General features: G+C 48.4%; 1 protein-coding gene across 4 annotated transcripts in view; it reads left to right on the top strand.

Moving 5' to 3' along the window:
• Positions 1–26,895, top strand: part of RNF17 (ring finger protein 17) — a 1,464,292-nt gene that overhangs the window by 273,404 nt on the left and 1,163,993 nt on the right. For all 4 annotated transcript variants that reach the window (XM_063951617.1, XM_063951615.1, XM_063951616.1 and 1 more), the window contains one exon: positions 16,598–16,698. In XM_063951617.1, coding sequence (XP_063807687.1) covers positions 16,598–16,698 — 101 coding nt within the window. The remainder of the gene's footprint in view (positions 1–16,597; positions 16,699–26,895) is intronic.

Here is a 26,895-nt window from a genome sequence, read left to right on the forward strand (position 1 = left end):
CCGCGCCGCCGGCCCCCTTACAGAGCCAGAAGGCAGAAGAGGTCCGGAAAATCGGCGGCAGAAGACGTCCTGTCTTCAACAAGGTAGCGCACAGCACTGCAGCTGTGCGCCATTGCTCTCAGCACACTTCACACTCCGGTCACTGAGGGTGCAGGGCGCTGGGGGGGGGGGGGGGCGCCCTGAGACGCAATAATAAACACCTTGGATGGCAAAAAATGCATCACATATAGCTCCTGGGCTATATGGATGCATTTAACCCCTGCCAAAATACATAAAAAAACGGGAAATAAGGCCGCCGATAAGGGGGCGGAGCCTATCTCCTCAGCACACTGGCGCCATTTTCCCTCACAGCTCCGTTGGAGGGAAGCTCCCTGGCTCTCCCCTGCAGTCACTACACTACAGAAAGGGTTAAAAAAGAGAGGGGGGCACAAATTAAGCGCAGTATTAACTATACAGCAGCTATAAGGGGAAAAACACTTATATAAGGTTATACCTGTATATATATATATATAGCGCTCTGGTGTGTGCTGGCAAACTCTCCCTCTGTCTCCCCAAAGGGCTAGTGGGGTCCTGTCCTCTATCAGAGCATTCCCTGTGTGTGTGCTGTATGTCGGTACTTTTGTGTCGACATGTATGAGGAGAAAAATGATGTGGAGACGGAGCAGATTGCCTGTAATAGTGATGTCACCCCCTAGGGGGTCGACACCTGAGTGGATGAACTGTTGGAAGAAATACGTGACAGTGTCAGCTCTGTATAAAAGACAGTGGTTGACATGAGACAGCCGGCTACTCAGCTTGTGCCTGTCCAGACGTCTCATAGGCCGTCAGGGGCTCTAAAGCGCCCGTTACCTCAGATGGCAGATATAGACGCCGACACGGATACTGACTCCAGTGTCGACGGTGAAGAGACAAATGTGACTTCCAGTAGGGCCACACGTTACATGATTGAGGCAATGAAAAATGTTTTACACATTTCTGATAATACGAGTACCACCAAAAAGGGGTATTATGTTCGGTGAGGAAAAACTACCTGTAGTTTTCCTGAATCTGAAAAATTAAATGAGGTGTGTGATGATGCGTGGGTTTCCCCCGATAACAACTGATAATTTCTAAAATGTTATTGGCATTATATCCTTTCCCGCCAGAGGTTAGGGTGCGTTGGGAAACACCCCCTAGGGTGGATAAAGCGCTCACACGCTTGTAAGGGCTCTATCCTCTCCTGAGATGGCCGCCCTTAAGGATCCTGCTGATAGAAAGCAGGAGGGTATCCTAAAATGTATTTACACACATACTGGTGTTATACTGCGACCAGCAATCGCCTCAGCCTGGATGTGCAGTGCTGGGTTGGCGTGGTCGGATTCCCTGACTGAAAATATTGATACCCTAGATAGGGACAGTATATTTTTGCCTATAGAGCATTTGAAAGATGCATTTCTATATATGCGTGATGCACAGCGGAATATTTGCCGACTGGCATCAAGTCTAAGTGCGTTGTCCATTTCTACCAGTAGAGGGTTATGGACACGTCAGTGGTCAGGTGATGCGTATTCCAAACGGCATTTGGAAGTATTGCCTTATTAAGGGGAGGAGTTATTTGGGGTCGGTCTTTCAGACCTGGTGGCCACGGCAACAGCTGGGAAATCCACGTTTGTACCCCAGGTCGCCTCTCAACATGAGAAGACGCCGTATTATCAAGCGCAGTCTTTTCGTGGATAAGCGGGCAAAAGGTTCCTCATTTCTGCCCCGTGACAGAGGGAGAGGAAAAAGGCTGCAGAAATCGGCCAGTTCCCAGGAACAGAAACCCTCTCCCGCCTCTGCCAAGCCCTCAGTATACGCTGGGCCTTTACAAGCAGAATCAGACACGGTGGGGGGCCCGTCTCAATGAATTTCAGCGCACAGTGGGCTCACTCGCAAGTAGACCCCTGGATCCTTCAGGTGATATCTCAGGGGTACAAATTAGAATTCGAGACGTCTCCCCCTCGCCGTTTCCTAAAGTCGGCTTTACCGATGTCTCCTTCTGACAGGGAGACAGTTTTGGAAGCCATTCACAAGCTGTATTCCCAGCAGGTGATAATCAAGATACCCCTCCTGCAACAGGGAACGGGGTATTATTCCACACTGTTGTGGTACCGAAGCCGGACGGCTCGGTGAGACCGATTCTAAATCTAAAATCTTTGAACACTTACATACAGAGGTTCAAATTCAAGATTGAGTCACTCAGAGCAGTGATTGCGAACCTGGAAGAAGGGGACTACATGATGTCTCGGGACATCAAGGATGCTTACCTTCATGTCAAAATTTACCCTTCTCACCAAGGGTACCTCAGGTTTATGGTGCAGAACTGTCACTATCAGTTCAGACGCTGCCGTATGGATGGTCCACGGCACCCCGGGTCTTTACCAAGGTAATGGCCGAAATTATGATATTCCTTCAAAGGAAGGGAATTTTAGTTATCCCTTACTTGGACAATTCCCTGATAAGGGTAAGATCCAGGGAACAGTTGGAGGTCGGTGTAGCACTATCTCAGGTAGTGTTGCTGCAGCACGGTTGGATTCTCAATATTCCAAAATCGCAGCTGGTTCCGACGACTTGTCTTCTGTTCCTAGGGATGATCCTGGACACAGTCCAGAAAAAGGTGTTTCTCCCGGAGGAGAAAGCCAGGGAGTTATCCGAGCTAGTCAGGAACCTCCTAAAACCGAGCCAAGTCTCAGTGCTTCAATGCACAAGGGTTCTGGGTAAAATGGTGGCTTCCTACGAAGCAATCCCATTCGGCAGATTCCACGCAAGAACTTTCCAGTGGGACCTGCTGGACAAATGGTCCGGGTCGCATCTTCAGATACATCAGCGGATAACCCTGTCACCAAGGACAAGGGTGTCCCTCCTGTGGTGGTTGCAGAGTGCTCATCTTCTAGAGGGCCGCAGATTCGGCATTCAGGACTGGGTCCTGGTAACCACGGATGCCAGCCTGCGAGGCTGGGGAGCAGTCACACAGGGAAGGAATATCCAGGACTTATGGTCAAGCCTGGAGACATCACTTCACATAAATATCCTGAAGCTAAGGGACATTTACAATGCTCTAAGCTTAGCAAGACCTCTGCTTCAAGGTCAGCCGGTGTTGATCCAGTCGGACAACATCACGGCAGTCACCCACGTAAACAGACAGGGTGGCACAAGAAGCAGGAGGGCAATGGCAGAAGCTTGGAAAATCCGCTGGGCGGAAAATCATGTGATAGCACTGCCAGCAGTATTCATTCCGGGAGTGGACAACTGGGAAGCAGACTTCCTCAGCACGACCTCCACCCGGGAGAGTGGGGACTTGACCCAGAAGTCTTCCACATGATTATAAACCGTTGGGAAAAACTCGACAGGTATTGCGCCAGGTCCAGGGACCCTCAGGCAATAGCTGTAGACGCTCTGGTAACACCGTGGGTGTACCAGTCAGGGTATGTGTTCCCTCTTCTGCCTCTCATACCCAAGGTACTGAGATTGATAAGATGGAGAGGAGTAAGCACTATATTCGTGGCTCCGGATTGGCCAAGAAGGATTTGGTAACCAGAACTTCAAGAGATGCTCACGGAGGATCCGTGGCCTCTACCTCTAAGAAGGGACCTGCTCCAGCAAGGACCCTGTCTGTTCCAAGACTTACCGCGGCTGCGTTTGACGGCATGGCGGTTGAACGCCGAATCCTGAAGGAAAAAAGGCATTCCGGATGAAGTCATCCCTATCCTGATCAAAGCCAGGAAGGATGTAACCGCAAAAACATTATCACCGCAATTGGCGAAAATATGTTGCGTGGTGCGAGGCCAGTAAGGCCCGACGGTGGAAATTCAACTGGGTCGATTCCTACATTTCCTGCAAACAGGAGTGTCTATGGGCCTGAAATTGGGGTCCATTAAGGTTCAAATTTCGGCCCTGTCAATTTTCTTCCAAAAAGAACTAGCTTCAGTCCCTGAAGTTCAGACGTTTGTAAAAGGGGTACTGCATATACAGCCTCCTTTTGTGCCTCCAGTGGCACTTTGGGATCTCAATGTAGTTTTGGGTTCCAAAAGTCACATTGGTTTGAACCACTTAAATCTGTGGAGTTAAAATATCTCACATGGAAAGTGGTCATGCTGTTGGCCCTGGCCTGGGCCAGGCGCGTGTCAGAATTGGCGGCTTTATCCTGAAAAAGCCCTTATCTGTTGTTCCATTCGGACAAGGCGGAATTGAGGACTCGTCCTCAGTTTCTCCCTAAGGTGGTTTCAGCGTTTCACCTGAACCAACCTATTTGTGGTGCCTGCGGCTACTAGGGACTTGGAGGACTCCAAGTTGCTAGACGTTGTCAGGGCCCTGAAAATATATGTTTCCAGGAGGGCTGGAGTCAGGAAATCTGACTCGCTGTTTATCCTGTATGCACCCAACAAGCTGGGTGCTCCTGCTTCTAAGCAGACTATTGCTCGTTGGATTTGTAGTACAATTCAGCTTGCACATTCTGTGGCAGGCCGGCCACAGCCAAAAATCTGTAAATGCCCACTCCACAAGGAAGGTGGGCTCATCTTGGGCGGCTGCCCGAGGGGTCTCGGCTTTACAACTTTGCCGAGCAGCTACTTGGTCAGGAGCAAATACGTTTGTAAAATTATACAAAATTGATATCCTGGCTGAGGAGGACCTGGAGTTCTCTCATTTGGTGCTGCAGAGTCATCCGCACTCTCCTGCCCGTTTGGGAGCTTTGGTATAATCCCCATGGTCCTTACGGAGTCCCCAGCATCCACTTAGGACGTTAGAGAAACTAAGAATTTACTTACCGATAATTCTATTTCTCATAGTCCGTAGTGGATGCTGGGCGCCCATCCCAAGTGCGGATTGTCTGCAATACTTGTACATAGTTATTGTTACAAAAATCGGGTTATTATTGTTGTGAGCCATCTTTCAGAGGCTCCTCTGTTATCATGCTGTTAACTGGGTTCAGATCACAGGTTATACGGTGTGATTGGTGTGGCTGGTATGAGTCTTACCCGGGATTCAAAATCCTTCCTTATTGTGTACGCTCGTCCGGGCACAGTATCCTAACTGAGGCTTGGAGGAGGGTCATAGGGGGAGGAGCCAGTGCACACCAGATAGTCCTAAAGCTTTCTTTAGATGTGCCCAGTCTCCTGCGGAGCTGCTATTCCCCCATGGTCCTTACGGAGTCCCCAGCATCCACTACGGACTATGAGAAATAGAATTATCGGTAAGTAAATTCTTATTTTCTCTGACGTCCTAGTGGATGCTGGGAACTCCGTAAGGACCATGGGGAATAGACGGGCTCCGCAGGAGATTGGGCACTCTAAAAGAAAGATTAGGTACTATCTGGTGTGCACTGGCTCCTCCCTCTATGCCCCTCCTCCAGACCTCAGTTAGAATATGTGCCCGGCCAGAGCTGGATGCACCTAGTGGGCTATCCTGAGCTTGCTAGAAAAAGTATTTGTTAGGTTTTTTATTTTCAGTGAGATCTGCTGGCAACAGACTCACTGCTACGTGGGACTGAGGGGAGAGAAGCGAACCTACCTGCGTGCAGCTAGCTTGTGCTTCTTAGGCTACTGGACACCATTATCTCCAGAGGGTCCGAACACAGGGCCTGACCTCGATCGTCCGTTCCCGGAGCCGCGCCGCCGTCCCCCTTGCAGAACCAGAAGACAGAAGGAGGAGAGAAAATCGGCGGCAGAAGACTCCTGTCTTCATTAAGGTAGCGCACAGCACTGCAGCTGTGCGCCATTGCTCCCACTGCACACCACACACTCCGGTCACTGTAGGGTGCAGGGCGCTGGGGGGGCGCCCTGGGCAGCAATAAGTATACCTTTTGGCAATATATACACATAATACAGTCTGGAAAACTGTATATGTGTAAAACCCCCGCCATTTTTAGTCAGAAACAGGACCGAAGCCTGCCGCTGAGGGGGCCGGGCCTTCTTCCTCAGCACACCAGCGCCATTTTCTATTCACAGCTCCGCTGGAAGGAAGCTCCCCAGGCTCTCCCCGGCAGTATCCTGGTACACAAAGGGTGAAAAGAGAGGGGGGGGGGGGGCACATAAATTTAGGCGCAAAATTTGTATATACAGCAGCTACTGGGTAAACACTGAGTTGTAGTGTAATCCCTTGGTTATATAGCGCTGGGGTGTGTGCTGGCATACTCTCTCTCTGTCTCTCCAAAGGGCCTTGTGGGGGAACTGTCCTCAAATAGAGCATCCCCTGCGTGTGTGGTGTGTCGGTACGCGTGTGTCGACATGTCTGAGGTAAAAGGCTCCTCTAAGGAGGTGATAGAGCGGATGTGTGTGTGAGAGGGTGTCTCCGTCGACAACGCCGACACCGGTTTGGATATGTGTAATTAAGTGCTAAGGTGAATTTATTGCACAAAAGATTAGAGAACAGACAGGGAATCTACCCATGTCTATCCCTATGTCGCAGAGACCTTCAGAGTCTCTCAATGCTCACTATCCAAAATAATAGACACTGATATCGACACGGAGTTTGACTCCAGTGTCGACTACGATAATGCAAAGTTACAGCCAAGATGGCTATAAGGTATTCAATATATGATTATTGAAATAATAGATGATTTGCATATCACTGATGACTCATCTGTCCCTGACACGAGAGTGCACATGTTTAAGGGGAAGAAAGCTGAGGTAAAGTTCACTCCTCTCATGAGGAAAAAGAGCGGGAATCTCCAGACAAGAGACGGCAGCTTCCCACAAGAGAATTCTCAGGCTGTATCCTTTCCCCACTAGGGCCAGGATATGTTGAGAATCTTCCCCTGGGGTGTCCTGTTTGCACAGACGGTAGCACTTGCTATTCTCAGGGATCCTGCAGATAGCGTGCACATTCTAGTATACTACCCAGACCGGCGATTGTGTCGGCATGGGTTTATAGCGCTGTGGCAGCGTGGACAGGTACCTTATCAGCAGAGATGAGACCCTAGTATGCAATATAAATATATTAAAGATGCTGTCTTAAGTGATAGATATATAGTTATAAAACCTGCCCAAAGAGACATGAGTATACTGGGTCCTAGAGTCGAAGATATGTCGATCTCTGCTTGACGTGTCCTGTAGAATATGCATTGGACAGATGATGCCGACTTAGGAGGCATATGGAAGGCTGAGGATTGTGTGGAGAAGGGTTCTCGGGTCTGGTCTCCACAGCTATAGCTGGTAATTCTGCTAGTTTGCCTTATATTCCTGCACAGCCTAAGAAAGCACGACATTATTAAATGCAGCCTTTCGTATAAAGAAACAAGAAAGTCTGAGGGGCGTCCTTTCTTGTCAGAGCCGGGCAGCTAGTTCCTAGGAACAGAAGTCCTCCCCGGCCCCTACAAAAATCCATCAATGTCGCTGGTGCTCCACAGGCGGAGCTAGGCCCGGTGGGGACACGCCTTCGTAAGTTCAGCCACAAGTGGGTTCACTCCCTGTTCGATCCCTGGGCAATAGATATTGTGTCTCAGGGATACAAGCTGGACTGTGAGAAGATGCCCCCTCACCGACGGCCCTGCAGGCTTCCCCCCAAGAGAGGGAGCCAGTGTTATCTGCAATTCACAAATTGTATCTTTAACAGGTGGTGGTCAAGGGTCCCCTCCTTCAACAAGAGGGTGTTATTATTAGACCATGTTGTAATCCCGAAACCAGACGGTTCGGTCAGACCCATATTGAATTAAAAATCCCTGAACATATACCTGAGAAGGTTCAAGTTCAAGATGGAATCGCTAAGAGCGGTCAGTGCAAGCCTAAAAAGTGGGAGACTTTATTGTGAATAGGGACATAAGGGATGCATACCTTCAGGTCCCCATTTATCCACCTCATTAGGCGTACCTCAGAATTGCGGTACGGGATTGTCATTACCAATTTCAGATGTTGCCGTTTGGTCTCTCCACGGCCCCGAGAATATTCACCATGGTAATGGCGGATATGATTGTGCTCCTGCGGAAGCAAGGTGTCACTATTATCACGTACTTGGACGATCTCCTCATAAAAGCGAGATCAAGAGAGCAGTTGCTGAACAGCGTATCACTTTCTCTGGAAGTGTAACGGCAACACGGCTGGATTCTATATATTCCAAAGTCGCAGTTGTTTCCTACAGCTCATCTGCCTCTCCTAGGCACGATCCTAGACACAGACCAGAAAAGGGTTTATCTCCCGATAGAGAGAGCTCAGGAGCTCATGACACTGGTCAGGAATCTATTAAAACTAAAACAGGTGTCTCTGCATCACTGCACTCGAGTCCTGGGAAGGATGGTGGCATCATACGAGGCCATCCCCTTAGGCAGGTTCCATGCGAGGACCTTCCAATGGGACTTACTGGACAAGTGGTCCGGATCACCTCTTCAGATGCATCGGTTAATCACCCTATCCCCCAAGGCCAGGGTGTCTCTCCTGTGGTGGCTGCAGAGTGCTCACCTTCTCGAGGGCCGCAGATACGGCATTCAGGACTGGATCCTGGTGACCACGGATGCAAGCCTCCGAGGGTGGGGGGCAGTTACACAGGGAAGAAATTTCCAAGGTCTGTGGTCAAGTCAACTGACTTGCCTTCACATCAGTATCCTGGAACTAAGGGCCATATACAACGCCCTAAGTCAAGCGGAGATCCTGCTTCGCGACCAACCGGTTCTGATCCAGTCAGACCGCAGGGGTTCATGTAAACCGCCAAGGCGGCACAAGGAGCAGGGTGGCGAGGGTAGAAGCCACCAGAATTCTTCGCTGGGCGGAGAATCAAGTAAGCGCACTGTCAGCAGTGTTCGTTCCGGGAGTGGACATCTAGGAAGCAGACTTCCTCAGCAGGCACGACCTCCACCCGGGAAAGTGGGGACTTCATCAGGAAGTCTTCATGCAGTTTGCAAATTGATGGGAACTGCCTCAGGTGGACTAGATGGCGTCCCACCTCAATAAAACGCTAAAAAAGGTTTTACGCCGGGTCAAGGGACCCTCAGGTGATAGCTGTGGTCGCACTAGTAACACTGTGGGTGTTCCAGTCGGTCTCTGTATTCCCTCCTCTTCCTCTCAGACCCAAGGGCTGAGAATTGTAATAAAAGGAGGAGTGAAAACAATATTCTTTGCTCCGAATTGGCAAAGAAGGACTCGGTACCCGGAGCTGCAGAAAATGCTCTCAGAGGACTCAGGGCTTCTGCCTCTCAGACAGGACATGTTGCAACAGGGGCCCTGTCTGTTCCAAAATTTACCGCGGCTGCATTTGACGGCATGGCTGTTGAACGCCGGATCTTAGCGGAAAAGGGCATTCCGGATGCAGTTATTCCTACGCTGATAAAGGCTAGGAAAGACGTGACAGCAAGACTTTTTCAATGTATATGGCGAAAATAGGTTGCTTGGTGTGAGGCCGGGAAGGCCCTACAGAGGAATTCCAGCGGGGTCGATTCCTGCACTTCCTACAGTCAGGAGTGACTATGGGCCTAAAATTAGGATCCATAAAGGTCAAGATTTCGGCCCTATACATTTTCTCTAAAAATGAACTGGCTTCACTGCCTGAAGTTCAGACGTTGTTCCGGGGGTGCTGCATATTCAGCCTCCTTTTGTGCCACCGGTGGCACCTTGGGATCTTAACGTTGTGTTGGATTTCCTGAAATCCCACTGGTTTGAGCCACTTAAGACCATGGAGCTAAAATATCTCATGTGAAAAGTGGTCATGCTATTGGCCTTAGCTTCGGCTAGGCGTGTGTCAGTATTGGCGGTTTTGTCATGTAAAAACCCTTATCTGATCTTCCATATGGACAGGGCAGAATTGAGGACTCGTCCCCAATTTCTTCCTAGGGTGGTATCGTTTCATTTGAACCAGCCTATTGTGGTGCCTGCGGCTACTAGGGACTTGGAGGATTCCAAGTTGCTGGACGTAGTCCGGGCTTTGAAAATTTATGTTTCCAGAAAGGCGGGAGTCAGAAAGTCTGACTCGCTGTTTATTTTGTATGCAGCCAACAAGGTTGGCGCTCCTGCTTCGAAGCAGACTATTGTTCACTGGATCTATAGCACGATTCAGCTGGTTCACTCTGCGGCTGGATTTCCGCATCCAAAATGGTGAAAGCCCATTCCACAAGGAAGGTGGGCTCTTCTTGGGCGGCTGCCCGAGGGGTCTCGGCTTTACAGCTTTGCCGAGCTGCTACTTGGTCGGGGTAAAACAAGTTTGCTAAGTTCTACAAGTTTGATACCCTGGCTGAGGAGGACCTTGAGTTTGCTCATGCGGTGCTGCAGAGTCATCCGCACTCTCCCGCCTGTTTGGGAGCTTTGGTAAAATCCCCATGGTCCTTACGGAGTTCCCAGCATCCACTAGGACGTCAGAGAAAATAAGAATTTACTCACCGGTAATTCTATTTCTCGTAGTCCGTAGTGGATGTTGGGCGCCCGTCCCAAGTGCGTACTCTCTGCAATACATGTATATAGTTATTGCTTAACTAAAGGGTTATTGTTATGAGCCATCTGTTACTGAGGCTCAGTTGTTGTTCATACTGTTAACTGGGTATGGTTATCACAAGTTGTACAGTGTGATTGGTGTGGCTGGTATGAGTCTTACCCTGGATTCCAAATCCTTTCCTTGTTGTGTCATCTCTTCCGGGCACAGTTTCCTTAACTGAGGTCTGGAGGAGGGGCATAGAGGGAGGAGCCAGTGCACACCAGATAGTACCTAATCTTTCTTTTAGAGTGCCCAGTCTCCTGCGGAGCCCGTCTATTCCCCATGGTCCTTACGGAGTTCCCAGCATCCACTACGGACTACGAGAAATAGAATTACCGGTGAGTAAATTCTTATTTCTCTAACGTCCTAGTGGATGCTGGGGACTCCGAAAGGACCATGGGGAATAGCGGCTCCGCAGGAGACTGGGCACAAAAGTAAAAAGCTTTAGGACTACCTGGTGTGCACTGGCTCCTCCCCCTATGACCCTCCTCCAAGCCTCAGTTAGATTTATGTGCCCGAACGAGACGGGTGCAGGCTAAGGGGCTCTCCTGAGCTGCTTAGTGTAAAAGTTTAAAGTAGGTTTTTTATTTTCAGTGAGACCTGCTGGCAACAGGCTCACTGCACCGAGGGACTAAGGGGAGAAGAAGCGAACTCACCTGCGTGCAGAGTGGATTGGGCTTCTTAGGCTACTGGACATTAGCTCCAGAGGGACGATCACAGGCCCAGCCATGGATGGGTCCCGGAGCCGCGCCACCGGCCCCCTTACAGAGCCAGAAGAGTGAAGAGGTCCGGAAAATCGGCGGCAGAAGACGTCCTGTCTTCAATAAGGTAGCGCACAGCACCGCAGCTGTGCGTCATTGCTCTCAGCACACTTCACACTCCGGTCACTGAGGGTGCAGGGCGCTGGGGGGGGCGCCCTGGGAAGCAATAAAACACCTTTTTTTTGCAAAAAATACATCACATCTAGCTCCTGGGCTATATGGATGCATTTAACCCCTGCCAATTTTTCCTAAAAAAGCGGGAGAAAGGCCGCCGAGAAGGGGCGGAGCCTATCTCCTCAGCACACTGGCGCCATTTTTTCCTCACAGCTCCGTTGGAGGAAGGCTCCCTGACTCTCCCCTGCAGTCCTGCACTACAGAAACAGGGTAAAACAAGAGAGGGGGGGCACTAAATTGGCATATAAATATATACAGCAGCTATATTAGGGAAAAACACTTATATAAGGTTATCCCTGTATATATATATAGCGCTCTGGTGTGTGCTGGCAAACTCTCCCTCTGTCTCCCCAAAGGGCTAGTGGGGTCCTGTCCTCTATCAGAGCATTCCCTGTGTGTGTGCTGTGTGTCGGTACGCTGTGTCGACATGTATGAGGAGGAAAATGGTGTGGAGGCGGAGCAATTGCCTGTGTTAGTGATGTCACCCCCTACGGAGTCGACACCTGACTGGATGGTCTTATGGAAAGAATTACGTGATAGTGTCGGCACTTTACAAAAGACTGTTGACGACATGAGACAGCCGGCAAATCAGTTAATACCTGTACAGGCGTCTCAAACACCGTCAGGGGCTATAAAACGCCCGAAACCTCAGGTCGATACAGACACTGACACGGACACTGACTCCAGTGTCGACGGTGAGGAAATAAACGTATTTTCCAGTAGGGCCACACGTTACATGATCACGGCAATGAAGGAGGTTTTGAACATTTCTGATACTACAAGTACCACAAAAAAGGGTATTATGTGGGGTGTGAAAAAACTACCCGTAGTTTTTCCTGAATCAGATGAATTAAATGAGGTGTGTGATGAAGCGTGGGTTTCCCCCGATAAAAAACTGCTAATTTCTAAAAAATTATTGGCATTATACCCTTTCCCGCCAGAGGTTAGGGCGCGTTGGGAAACACCCCCTAGAGTGGATAAGGCGCTCACACGCTTATCAAAACAAGTGGCGTTACCGTCTCCTGATATGGCCGCCCTCAAGGAACCAGCTGATAGGAAGCTGGAAAATATCCTAAAAAGTATATACACACATACTGTTATTATACTGCGACCAGCAATCGCCTCAGCCTGGATGTGCAGTGCTGGGGTGGCTTGGTCGGATTCCCTGACTGAAAATATTGATACCCTGGACAGGGACAATATATTATTGACTATAGAGCATTTAAAGGATGCATTTCTATATATGCGTGATGCACAGAGGGATATTTGCACCCTGGCATCAAGAGTAAGTGCGATGTCCATTTCTGCCAGAAGAGGGGTATGGACGCGACAGTGGTCAGTTGATGCGGATTCCAAACGGCATATGGAAGTATTGCCGTATAAAGGGGAGGAGTTATTTGGGGTCGGTCTATCGGACCTGGTGGCCACGGCAACGGCTGGGAAATCCACCTTTTTACCCCAAGTCACCTCACAGCAGTGTAGGGGAGGAGCTAGTCACATAGTTATAAATTTAAAGTGCCAGCTCCCAGTTACTGCCTACTATTTCCCCATTGTATCTGCGCTCCAGTGGCCCTTGTGGAATCGGAGAAAGGGATTTTTCGGTAGGTACCAAAATCCTGATTTTCTACAAGTATCCCTTCTGCCAAGGGTTCTGCAGAAACTCAAACAGGAGGGAGGCATCCTCATTGTGGTAGCCCCTCCGTGGCCTAGACGCCATTGGTTCTCGACCTACAAGGCCTCTCCTTGGAAGTTCCACTTCCACAATACCACGACCTCTTGTCTCAGGGACCGTGTCTGCATCTGGACCTGCAATGTCTGTCTTTTACGGCTTTGCTCTTGAGTCTTCCATACTGAGGCTTTCCTTGCCCAGTTGTGCAAACAATGCTTAAGGCCCAAAAGCTGGCCTCTGCCAGCATCTACTACTCAGGTATGGCATGCTTACTTCCAGTGGTGTTCCTTCAGGAACTATGACCCCTGCAGTCTTTCGGATTTCCAGAATTCTGGCTTTCCTACAATGGGGATTAAGCTTCGGACTTCGCCTGGCTTCTCTAAAAGTGCATATTTCTGCTTTTGTCTGTATTGTTTTAATACAGAATTGCTCCATTATTGGATGTTCTCGCCTCCCCACGTCCTTCCTGTTGCTCCACCGGTTCAGTCTGGTTCTGGACGCTCTTCAACAGGCTCCTTTTGAACCTTTGGAAACGGTTGACCTGAATGGCTTATTGCGAATACCTTATTCCTTCTGTCAATTGCATCTGCCAGATGGGTGTCTGACCTGGATGTTCTCTCCTGTTCCCTCTTTTCATCCGTACAGAGCTGTACTTTGTACTAGACCGGGTTATTTACCTAACGTGGTTTCTCATTTTCATATGAATGAGGAAATTGTGGTTTTGGTCTTTGTCTACTCTTTTCTCTCCAATACAGAGTTTTCTTTGGACGTGGTTCGTGCACTCCATATCAGTGTCAACCGAACCAGTTCACTAAGGAGATCTGTTACCCTCTTCATCCTTTATGGTATTCACAGATGTGGTTGGCCAGCTAATAAACAGATTCTTGCCAGATGGATTAGAATGGCAATCGATCAAGCTTGCTCTCAAGTTTGTCTTCAAGTCCCAGCTTTTTTCTCTGCTCATTCTACTCGGTATGTAGGACCATCATGGGCAGCGTGTCCTCTGAACAGTTGTGCAAGGTGGCTATGTCATGTTCTATTCACTCTCTTCCTAGGTTTTATGCCTTATATTCATTTGCCTCCCAGGAGATGCTTCATTTGGACACCGGATACTACAATCTGCTCAGGAGCTTCCCTACTCTTGAAGCAGTGCTTTATGACATCCTTGTTGTCATCCCTGTGGATCCCTATGGAACTCGAAGAAGAAATGGAGAGTTATGGTAGACTTACCTTTTAACTCTTTCTTCGAGGTCCACAGAGCACCCACCCTGACGCACCTGGCCTATATTGGTTTACAGCATTGGTCACTGGTTCCCTTTTCCTATCTGTGAGAGAGTGCTCTAATGTTTATCGGATCTTTCTTCTCTCTTTATCCTCTTCCTGCTTTTGTTTTTTTTCCCAAAGTTACCTGCCTGGGCATGGAGGCGGGGTTTTAAGGAGAGGGACTGATGCATCCTGGGGTTTCTGAAAAGGCTTATCTGTAAAGATCTGCCTGGGTACCAATCACCTATAACCCATGCTGTTATCCCTTTGGACCCTATGGACCTCGAAGAAAAAGAGGTTAGAAAGGTAAGTCTACCATAACTCTCTTTTTTACGTGCTAGGTGCCCCAATAAGGAGAGCTTCTTTACCCTTTTGTTTTTTCATTTTACTTTCTGCACTATTGTGACAGTCTGATTTCTTAACAGAAGGGTGAGTATTGGGGAGTTTTGCTCCAGTGTTTTCCTTGTACCATGGCATGGAGGATTTAATGTGCTTTCATGCACACATTGGGCATCAGGACAGTGAGGTATTAGAGATTCCAGCTTATTCACTTATTAAGCTCAAGAATAGCTTCTAGCTTATCTTGCTCTTAATTGGTGTGCTTAGTGGTGAACGCATGGATCAAACCTGGTCCGGATGTTTTATTTGCCTCTCCTGCTCTCTAGCGAGGTGATTGCTTATTCTCTAACCTTGTTTTGTCCTTGTTTGGGAGACAGTCCTGCCCTTGAAGGTTCATGTGTGGATTCTCAAGTTTAACACATTTGGCCTGGCTCAGTGTATAATCTTGTGAGACTTCTGTTTGACTCGTGTACAGCACCTGTTGGTTTTTTTAATAGATGAGATCTTCTCCCTACATGGTGAGGTGCCTTGTAGCTCATAGACAGGTGTTGATTCTCTATGGTAAGAAGGTATGTGGAAATGTACTGTCCACCTTCATGGTATTGCACCATAAACAGTTGCATTTAATCTTTCCACATGTATTTGAATTTTAACTCCAGCTGATCTTACTGAAGTTTGACCATTAAGCTCTTAATACCATGCCTATGGGTCAAACTTTTGCTCTGCTGGTGGTTGTGGGATGACTGAATGCCCAGTTACCATGTCTGACTGGATGATGCTGACCACACGCTGTTTTTCACGGCTGGCAGGCTCTCTAGCTGCATGCCCAGTTTCAGGCTTTGGGATCTGTAAAAGTCAAAGCAGTCTTTTTAACAATCTGGTTTTGGCTTATAAAAATCAAAGAAAAAGAATATAGTGTCTGTTCACAATCCACAATACCAAGCACTGTAAGTCAGAATAATTATAATAAACTCGCCAAGGGCTGGCTATGAGGGAGAAAAGGAGAATCGTGCTGTATGGAGCAAAAGGTTCCTGCGATTTTATCGGTATTTATTTCCTTAGTGGATACTGGGAAGCAGACTTCTTCAGCAGACATTCCCTTCACTGCTGGGAAAAGTTTCAACATCTGGAATTCTTACTGCATCTTGTGAAACAATGAGGGCCATCAGATTTCGACATGATGCGATCTTGTTTAAACCACATGTGGGGTGTTTCTGCTCTCGGATGAGGGGTATACAGGGGTTTTGGTAGACCCTGTCAATTTCTTAGATCTCCATCTGATCTACCTAATTTCATCTGATGGCTATAATACATGGGTACTCAAAATGGGAAAATAAGGTTGTGCTTTGTTCCTTTTTATATAGATTGAGTTATTTTAATAATTTGAGTTCAGTGATTATTTTTTGCTCTTATCATATTTCATAAGTTGATGTTTAATTTATAAAACTGTTTTTAATTGATGGATGTGGAGGGAAAACATTCTTCCAACTAATTATTCTAAAATATTTATACAGGTTGAGTATCCCTTATCCAAAATGCTTGGGACCAGAGGTATTTTGGATATCGGATTTTTCCATATTTTGGAATAATTGCATACCATAATGAGATATCATGGTGATGGGACTCTAGTCTAAGCACAGAATACATTTCTGTTTCATATACACCTTATACACACAGCCTGAAGGTCATTTTAGACAATATTTTTAATAACTTTGTGCATTAAACAAAGTGTGTCTACATTCACACAATTCATTTATGTTTCATATACACCTTATACACAGCCTGAAGGTCAATTAATACAATATTTATAATTACTTTGTGTATTAAACAAAGTTTGTTTACATTGAGCCATCAGAAAACAAATGTTTCACTATCTCAGTCTCACTCCAAAAAATTTGTATTTCGGAATATTCCGTATTTCTGAATATTTGGATATGGGATACTCGACCTGTATATTTTTTATTTTCTTTCTCATTAAAACCAGACTTTGGGAAAGCTGAAAGAAAGAAATACGATGATAGAGAGTAGTGTATCTAATTTGATTGTTGAAGAATTTGAAAACCTTTCTATTGCTCTCTACAAAAGGTGCGTGTATTCATATTTGTTTTATTTATCTGATCAATGTTCTCAAGTCCAGTAGGCTTCTGCCTGATAGCAAATTTTCAACAATTAATAATTAGTTGTTTTCACTATTTATAACATTTATTAATGTTAATATAATGAGAGCTCATATTCTGTACTTCAAATCCCCAAGAGGTAGGTTATCCTTTCAGACAAAGGATGTTTTATTGTATAAAATATTAGTAACTTTTAGGGCCGTATTCAATAGCGTCGGAAAGGACCCGACAGCACTCTATTCAATGCTGGGCCAAACCCGACAGTTTTGGCCTGGTCCTGACAGTGTCAAACTGACTTTTTTTTTAATAAGTTGGATTGTCGTTGTCAGAAACGGGGCTAAAACCTGTCTGGTTAGGCCCCGCTTTCGACAATCCACGTGGCTCGGCGGCTGAAGCCGCCAATCCACGTGTATTCCGACAAGTCGGATTTTCCGACTTGTTGGAAAAACGGAGCTCAGATTGAATAGGTCGGAACCCCTTCTAACCTATTTCTGTCGGAAACTGACGTCTTTCCGACAAGATGGCAGTTTCCGACTCTAATTGAGTACACCCCTTAAGGTTAATGTTGGGTACACACTATGCTGACAACTCAGCCAATTGGATTAAATGCCCTGGCACCTGGATCTTTTGTCCGTGCAACCCCTTTAAAACGGAGATTGAAAAAGCATAATGTCTATTTCTGCAGCGGGGTACACTGGTATTCCACAGGGAATAACATCGGGGTGTAGAGTAGGATCTTGATGCGATGCACTAACAGGCTAAAAGCTTTGACTGTTCCCAAGATGCTCAGCGCCGCCTCCTCTATATCCCCGCCTCCGTGCATAGGAGCTCAGTTTGTAAATTGGTGCCTGCAGTGCAGGCAGCTAACAGGCAGGGCTGCTCCAGCAGCCCTAAGAAGAGCTATTTTAAAGAAGATAGAAGACTACAAAGGCTGCAACAGAGGCACTCTAGCGCTAGATATTCTATCTCCTCCCCCAGCGGCGGTGTATACTCCCGCATCCCTGGTTGCCGGGTAATTACAGCGGAGGCTCCGGTTCTTCACCCAGGGCGCGCACACTAACCGAATTTCTCCGGGATTGCGTGGCTGCACTCGGGGAGGAGGTAAGAGGGTCCCCCAGGCAGGACCAGCTGGAAATCGCGATCAGCTGCGGCCATTAGGAGGCAGGCCGCTTGCGCTGGCGTGGACACTGTGGCAGTACAGGGACCCCACTAACCACCAGGGCAAGGGCACAGTTCGGATTAGGCTATAATCCATTTTATTTAGGCCAGCACCACTCGGTAGTGAAGTCCAGCAAGGGGATAAGGCTCTGACCTGTAACCCCTGGGCGCCATTTAGAGTAAATTTTCCTGCCCTGGAGCTTCATCTCTCTTCTCCCTCACCCCCTGTCAGCGTTTGTGCACCATTACACTGAGCTGCGCTGATCCTGGAACTGCTGGGCAATGTCTCCTCTGTAAAGCCGTCTGCCTCATCAGCGCTGTGCATTTACAGGACACTTAAATACTCTACATATTGTTTAGACAGTGTTAGTTAAGAACAAGTGCATAACTACAGTGATATTTAGTACAAGTATCCTGTGATATACATTCAGTCTTTACTGTGCATTGTTATGTCTGTATTCATACATAGCTTTACTTAGTAGTCCACTTACTTAGTATTGCTAGCCAAGTGCAGTTTTATTGTTGTTTGTAATCATTTCTGCATTGTACATGTGACTGTGTGTGCCAATAGCTGCTGTGTTTACTTGCTTAAAACCAACCGTTTCTGAGCATGAACTCTTTTTCCATCTGTCATTTTTACCGAAACAAAGTCTTTCTTATTGGGCATGATGCGACTTATATCATCAGAATCATAAAAGTTTCTGACATTTGCAGTTTCTTCTGTCAGCACCTTCCCTGGTTTTGGATTAGGTGTGGAAAGTATACCTTTCTCTTTAACAAGTTTTTTAGCTACACGAACCATAAAATTGAATGCACCAAACTCTTCCTCCACTTTTCTCTTACGTCCTAGAGGATGCTGGGGACTCTGTAAGGACCATGGGGTATAGACGGGCTCCGCAGGAGACATGGGCACCTAAAAAGAACTTTTCCTATGGGTGTGCACTGGCTCCTCCCTCTATGCCCCTCCTCCAGACCTCAGTTAGATTCTGTGCCCAGAGGAGAAAGGGGACACAGCAGAGAGCTCTCCTGAGTTTTCTGTAGAAAAATAATTAGGGAGTCCAGTTGGCAACAGGCTCCCTGCATCGTGGGACTGAGGGGAGAGAAGCAGACCTACTTAACTGATAGGCTCTGCTTCTTAGGCTACTGGACACCATTAGCTCCAGAGGGAGTCGGAACACAGGTCTCACCCTGGGGTTCGTCCCGGAGCCGCCGGGGGGGGGCGCGGCGCCCTTGGCAGCAATGATCCTCAATTTTGGGCACAATAGAGTATGATTAGGCTGCGGAGGCAGTAAATCACAGATCCCCCGCCATTTTATTACAATTGCACTGGGACCGATGCCCGCCGTTGGGGGGGCGGAGCTTGATCCTCAGCACTAACAGCGCCATTTTCTCCACAGAAGCTGCATGAGAACGCTGGCCCCCCGGTCTCGCCCCTGCTGAACACTTCACAGGCTGGAAAAAGAGGAGGGGGGGCACATTGGTAACGCAGTGAGTGGAAATTTGGATAGTATTTAAAAAAGCGCTATCTGGTCATTTTGCTTTTCCAGTGTTATTTGAGCGCTGGGTGTGTGCTGGCATACTCTCTCTCTGTCTCTCCAAAGGGCCTGGTTGGGGATTTGTCCCCTTATAGGTATATCCCTGTGTGTGTGGGGTGTCGGTACGTGTGTGTCGACATGTCTGAGGCGGAAGGCTTCTCCAAGGAGGAGGTGGAGCAAAATGAGTGGTGTGTCCCCGTCGGTTGTGCCGACTCAGGAATGGATGGACATGTGGCATATGTTTAATGCAAGTGTGGCTTCTTTTACATAAGAGGCTTGATAAGGCTGAATCGGGAGGCATCAGGGGGTCAATCCTCGGATTGGACCGTCTCACAGGGCCCGTTGGGGTCTCAAAAACGTCCCTTGGCACAAATTGTGGACACTACTACCGACACGGACTCTGATTCCAGTGTCGACTATGATGAAGTAAAATTGCACCCTAAGGTGACAAAAAGCATTCAGTGTATGATTGTGGCAATAAGGGATGTGTTGCATATTGCTGATGAACCCTCTGTTCCAGACACGAGGGTACACATGTTTAAGTGAAAGAAACAGATTATAAATTTTCCCACATCTCATGAACTAAATGGGTTCTTTGAAAAGGCTTGGGAGACTCCGGAAATGAGACAGCAGATCCCCAAAAGAATTTATATGGCATACCCCTTCCCTAAACAGTACAGGGTGCGTTGGGAATCACCTCCCACTGTGGACAAGGCCTTAACGCGCCTGTCCAAGAAAGTGGCGCTACCGTCTCCAGACACAGCGACCCTCAAGGATCCTGCGGATCGCAGGCAGGAGACTACTTTAAAGTCTATTTATTCGCATACTAGAGCTGTGCTAAGACCGACAATTGCGTCGGCATGGGTATGTAGCGCAATTTCAGCATGGACAGATGATCTAACGGCTGAATTTGGTACCATGGGAGAGATACTGTATTGTTAATTCTAGCCCATATTAAAGATGCAGTCTTATTTATGAGAGATGCTCAAAGGGATATTGGATTGCTGGCTTCCAGAGCCAATGCCATGTCTATCTCAGCGAGACGATCCTTATGGACTCGCCAATGGACGGGTGATGCGGATACAAAAAAGCAAATGGAAGTCCTACCCTATAAGGGAGACGTATTGTTTGGGGATGGGCTGACGGACTTGGTTTCCACAGCTACCGCAGGTAAATCAAATTTTTCTCTAACGTCCTAAGTGGATGCTGGGGACTCCGTACGGACCATGGGGATTAGCGGCTCCGCAGGAGACTGGGCACAACTATAAAGAAAGCTTTTAGACTACTGGTGTGCACTGGCTCCTCCCACTAAGACCCTCCTCCAGACTTCAGTTAGATTCTTGTGCCCGGCTGAGCTGGATGCACACTAGGGGCTCTCCTGAGCACCTAGAAAGAAAGTATATTTAGGTTTTTTATTTTACAGTGAGATCTGCTGGCAACAGACTCACTGCAGCGAGGGACTAAGGGGAGAAGAAGCGAACCTACCTAACAGGTGGTAGTTTGGGCTTCTTAGGCTACTGGACACCATTAGCTCCAGAGGGATCGACCGCAGGACCCTACCTTGGTGTTCGTTCTCGGAGCCACGCCGCCGTGCAGAGCCAGAAGCACGAAGAGGTCCGGAAAATCGGCGGCAGAAGTCTTCGGTCTTAACCAAGGTAGCGCACAGCACTGCAGCTGTGCGCCATTGCTCCTCATGTACACCTCACACTTCGGTCACTGATGGGTGCAGGGCGCTGGGGGGGGGGGGGGGGGGGCGGCGCCCTGAGGGCAATATATGACACCTTGGCTGGCAAATATACATCATATATAGTCCTAGAGGCTATATAGATGTAAAATTACCCCTGCCAGTATTCCAGAAAAAGCGGGAGAAAGTCTGCCGAAAAGGGGGCGGGGCTTCTCCCTCAGCACACTGGCGCCATTTTTCCCTCACAGCTCCGCTGGAAGGAAGCTCCCTGGCTCTCCCCTGCAGTCTGAATACTACAGAAGGGTAAAAAAGAGAGGGGGGGCACTATATTTAGGCGCAGTATAGATATTATATATATATATATATAAGATATATAAAACAGCAGCTATAAGGGAAAACACTCATTGATAGTGGGATCCCAGTGTTATATAGCGCTCTGGTGTGTACTGGCATACTCTCTCTCTGTCTCCCCAAAGGGCTTTGTGGGGTCCTGTCCTCTGTCAGAGCATTCCCTGTGTGTTTGCGGTGTGTCGGTACGGCTGTGTCGACATGTTTGATGAGGAGGCTTATGTGGAGGCGGAGCATATGCCTGTAAATGTGATGTCACCCCCTGCGGGGTCGACGCCTGAGTGGATGGTGCTGTGGAAGGAATTACGTGATAGTGTCGACTCCTTACATAAAAGGTTTGACGACATACCAAATGTGGGACAGCCGGCTTCTCAGCTTGTGTCTGCCCAGGCGTCTCAAAAGCCATCAGGGGCTCTAAAACGCCCGCTACCTCAGATGGTTGACACAGATGTCGACACGGATACTGACTCCAGTGTCGACGACGAGGAGACTAATGTAACTTCCAGTAGGGCCACACGTTACATGATTGAGGCAATGAAAAATGTGTTACCCCCGGTACCACAAAAAAGGGTATAATGTTTAGAGAGAAAAAACTACCAGTAGCTTTTCCTCCATCTGAAGAGTTAAATGAAGTGTGTGAAGAAGCGTGGGCTTCCCCTGATAAAAAACTGGTAATTTCTAAGAGGTTACTAATGGCGTACCCTTTCCCGCCAGAGGATAGGGCACACTGGGAAACATCCCCTAGGGTGGATAAAGCGCTCACACGCTTGTCAAAAAAGGTGGCACTACCGTCTCCGGATACGGCCGCCCTGAAGGAATCTGCTGATAGAAAGCAGGAAGCTATCCTGAAATCTATATATACACACACAGGTGTTATTTTGAGACCGGCTATAGCTTCAGCCTGGATGTGCAGTGCTGCTGCTGCGTGGTCAGATTCCCTGTCAGAAAATATAGATACCCTAGACAGGGACACTATTTTACTAAACGTAGAGCATATAAAAGACGCACTTTTATACATGAGGGATGCACAGAGGGATATTTGCCGGCTGGCATCCAAAATTAGTGCAATGTCCATTTCTGCCCGGAGAGGGTTATGGACTCGGCAGTGGACAGGTGATGCAGATTCCAAACGACACATGGAAGTTCTGCCTTATAAGGGTGAGGAATTGTTCGGGGATGGTCTCTCGGACCTCGTTATCACAGCAACAGCTGGGAAGTCTACATTTTTACCCCATGTTCCCTCACAACCAAAGAAAGCACCGTATTATCAGGTACAGTCCTTTCGGCCCAATAGGGGCAAGCGGGTTAAAGGCGCGTCCTTTCTGCCCAGAGGCAGAGGTAGGGGAAAGAAGCTGCAACATACAGCCAGTTCCCAGGAGCAAAAGTCCTCCCCCGCTTCCTCTACGCTGGGGCTTCACAGGCGGAGCCAGGTACGGTGGAGGCCCGTCTCAAAAATTTCAGCAATCAGTGGGCTCGCTCACGGGTGGATTCCTGGATCCTTCAAGTAGTATCTCAGGGGTACAAACTGGAATTCGAGACGTCTCCCCCCTGCCGTTTCCTCAAATCTGCCTTGCCAACCACTCCCTCAGGCAGGGAGGCAGTGTTACAGGCAATTCAAAAGCTGTGTTCACAACAAGTGATAGTAAAGGTGCCCCTACTTCAACAAGGAAGGGGTTACTATTCCACAATGTTTGTGGTACCGAAACCGGACGGTACGGTGAGACCCATTTTAAATTTGAAATCCTTGAACACGTATATCAAAAAATTCAAGTTCAAGATGGAATCGCTCAGGGCGGTTATTGCAAGCCTGGACGAGGGGGATTACATGGTATCGCTGGACATCAAGGATGCTTACCTACATGTCCCCATTTACCATCCTCACCAGGAGTACCTCAGGTTTGTGGTACAAGATTGTCATTACCAATTCCAGACGTTGCCGTTCGGTCTCTCCACGGCTCCGAGGGTCTTTACCAAGGTAATGGCGGAAATGATGATACTCCTTCGAAAGAAGGGAGTTTTAATTATCCCGTACTTGGACGATCTCCTGATAAAGGCGAGGTCCAGAGAGCAGTTGTTGGTAGGGGTAGCACTATTTTGGGAAGTGCTACAACAGCACGGCTGGATTCTAAACATTCCAAAGTCACAGCTGGTCCCTACGACACGCCTGCTGTTCCTAGGGATGGTTCTGGACACAGAACAGAGAAAAGTGTTTCTCCCGGAGGAAAAGGCCAAGGAGTTGTCATCTCTAGTCCGAGGCCTCCTAAAACCAAAACAGGTGTCGGTGCATCACTGCACGCGGATCCTGGGAAAAATGGTAGCTTCCTACGAGGCGATTCCATTCGGCAGGTTTCATGCAAGAACCTTTCAGTGGGACCTGTTGGACAAGTGGTCCGGATCGCATCTTCAGATGCATCGTCTGATAACCCTGTCTCTGAGGACAAGGGTGTCTCTGCTGTGGTGGCTGCAGAGTGCTCATCTTCTAGAGGGCCGCAGATTCGGCATACAGGACTGGGTCCTGGTGACCACGGATGCCAGCCTTCGAGGCTGGGGAGCAGTCACACAGGGAAGAAACTTCCAAGGACTATGGTCAAGTCAGGAGACTTCCCTGCACATAAATATTCTGGAACTAAGGGCCATTTACAATGCCCTAAGTCAGGAAAAACCCCTGCTTCCAAACCAGCCGGTGCTGATCCAGTCAGACAACATCACGGCGGTCGCCCATGTAAATCGACAGGGCGGCACGAGAAGCAGGACAGCAATGGCAGAAGCCACAAGGATTCTCCGATGGGCGGAAAATCACGTGTTAGCACTGTCAGCAGTGTTCATTCCGGGAGTGGACAACTGGGAAGCAGACTTCCTCAGCAGGCACGACCTCCACCCGGGAGAGTGGGGACTTCATCCAGAAGTCTTTCAAATGATTGTAAACCAGTGGGAAAAACCACAGGTGGACATGATGGCGTCCCGCCTAAACAAAAAGCTAGAAAAATATTGCGCCAGGTCTAGAGACCCGCAGGCGATGGCTGTGGACGCTCTGGTAACACCGTGGGTGTACCGATCGGTTTATGTGTTCCCTCCTCTTCCTCTCATACCAAAGTTACTGAGGATAATGAGAAGAGGAGTAAGAACTATACTCATTGTTCCGGATTGGCCAAGAAGAGCGTGGTATCCGGAACTTCAAGAAATGATGTCAGAGGACCCATGGCCTCTACCGCTCAGACAAGACCTGCTGCAGCAGGGGCCCTGTCTGTTCCAAGACTTAACGCGGCTGCGTTTGACGGGATGGCGGTTGAACACCGGATCCTGAAGGAAAAGGGCATTCCGGAGGAAGTCATTCCTATGCTGATTAAAGCTAGGAAAGAAGTAACCGCAAACCATTATCACCGCATATGGCGAAAATATGTTGCGTGGTGTGAGGCCAGGAAGGCCCCAACGGAAGAATTTCAGCTGGGCCGGTTCCTGCTCTTCCTACAGTCAGGGGTGACTATGGGCCTAAAATTGGGTTCCATTAAGGTCCAGATTTCGGCTCTATCGATTTTCTTCCAGAGAGAATTGGCTTCACTACCTGAAGTTCAGACTTTTGTTAAGGGAGTGCTGCATATTCAGCCCCCTTTTGTGCCTCCAGTGGCACCTTGGGATCTCAACGTGGTGTTGGATTTCCTAAAGTCACATTGGTTTGAGCCACTGAAAACCGTGGATTTGAAATATCTCACGTGGAAAGTGGTCATGTTATTGGCTTTGGCTTCGGCCAGGCGTGTTTCAGAATTGGCGGCTTTGTCATGTAAAAGCCCTTATCTGATTTTCCATATGGATAGGGCAGAATTGAGGACTCGTCCCAGTTTCTCCCCAAAGTGGTATCAGCTTTTCATCTTAACCAACCTATCGTGGTGCCTGCGTCTACAAATGACTTGGAGGCTTCCAAGTTGTTGGATGTAGTCAGGGCCCTGGAAATTTATGTTTCCAGGACAGCTGGAGTCAGAAAGACTGACTCGCTCTTTATGCTGTATGCGCCCAACAAGTTGGGTGCACCTGCTTCAAAGCAGACTATTGCTCGCTGGATCTGTAGTACGATTCAGCTTGCACATTCTGCGGCTGGACTGCCGCATCCTAAATCAGTAAAAGCCCATTCCACGAGGAAAGTGGGCTCTTCTTGGGCGGCTGCCCGAGGGGTCTCGGCTCTTCAACTTTGCCGAGCTGCAACTTGGTCAGGGGCAAACACGTTTGCAAAATTCTACAGATTTGATACCCTGGCTGAGGAGGACCTTGAGTTCTCTCATTCGGTGCTGCAGAGTCATCCGCACTCTCCCGCCCGTTTGGGAGCTTTGGTATAATCCCCATGGTCCTTACGGAGTCCCCAGCATCCACTTAGGACGTTAGAGAAAATAAGAATTTACTCACCGGTAATTCTATTTCTCATAGTCCGTAGTGGATGCTGGGCGCCCATCCCAAGTGCGGATTGTCTGCAATACTTGTATATAGTTATTGCTTAACTAAAGGGTTATTGTTGAGCTATCTGTTGAGAGGCTCAGTTGTTATCATGCTGTTAACTGGGTATTGTATCACGAGTTATACGGTGTGGCTGGTATGAGTCTTACCCGGGATTCAAAATCCTTCCTAATTGTGTCAGCTCTTCCGGGCACAGTATCCTAACTGAAGTCTGGAGGAGGGTCTTAGTGGGAGGAGCCAGTGCACACCAGTAGTCTAAAAGCTTTCTTTATAGTTGTGCCCAGTCTCCTGCGGAGCCACTAATCCCCATGGTCCTTACGGAGTCCCCAGCATCCACTACGGACTATGAGAAATAGAATTACCGGTGAGTAAATTCTTATTTTCTCTAACGTCCTAGTGGATGCTGGGGACTCCGTCAGGACCATGGGGATTAGCGGCTCCGCAGGAGATAGGGCACAAAAGTAAAAGCTTTAGGATCAGGTGGTGTGCACTGGCTCCTCCCCCTATGACCCTCCTCCAAGCCTCAGTTAGATTTTTGTGCCCGGCCGAGAAGGGTGCAATCTAGGTGGCTCTCCTAAAGAGCTGCTTAGAGTAAAAGTTTTGTTAGGTTTTTTTTATTTTCAGTGAGTCCTGCTGGCAACAGGCTCACTGCATCGAGGGACTTAGGGGAGAGAAGTGAACTCACCTGCGTGCAGGATGGATTGGCTTCTTAGGCTACTGGACACCATTAGCTCCAGAGGGAGTCGGAACACAGGTCTCACCCTTGGGTTCGTCCCGGAGCCGCGCCGCCGACCCCCTTGCAGATGCCGAAAAATGAAGAGGTCCAGAAACCGGCGGCAGAAGACTTTTCAGTCTTCATAAGGTAGCGCACAGCACTGCAGCTGTGCGCCATTGTTGTCAGCACACTTCATAACAGCGGTCACTGAGGGTGCAGGGTGCTGGGGGGGGGCGCCCTGGGCAGCAATGATAGTACCTTATTCTGGCTAAAAATACATCA

The sequence above is a fragment of the Pseudophryne corroboree genome, chromosome 2 (genome assembly GCF_028390025.1).
Source record: "Pseudophryne corroboree isolate aPseCor3 chromosome 2, aPseCor3.hap2, whole genome shotgun sequence".
Lineage (NCBI taxonomy): Eukaryota > Metazoa > Chordata > Amphibia > Anura > Myobatrachidae > Pseudophryne > Pseudophryne corroboree.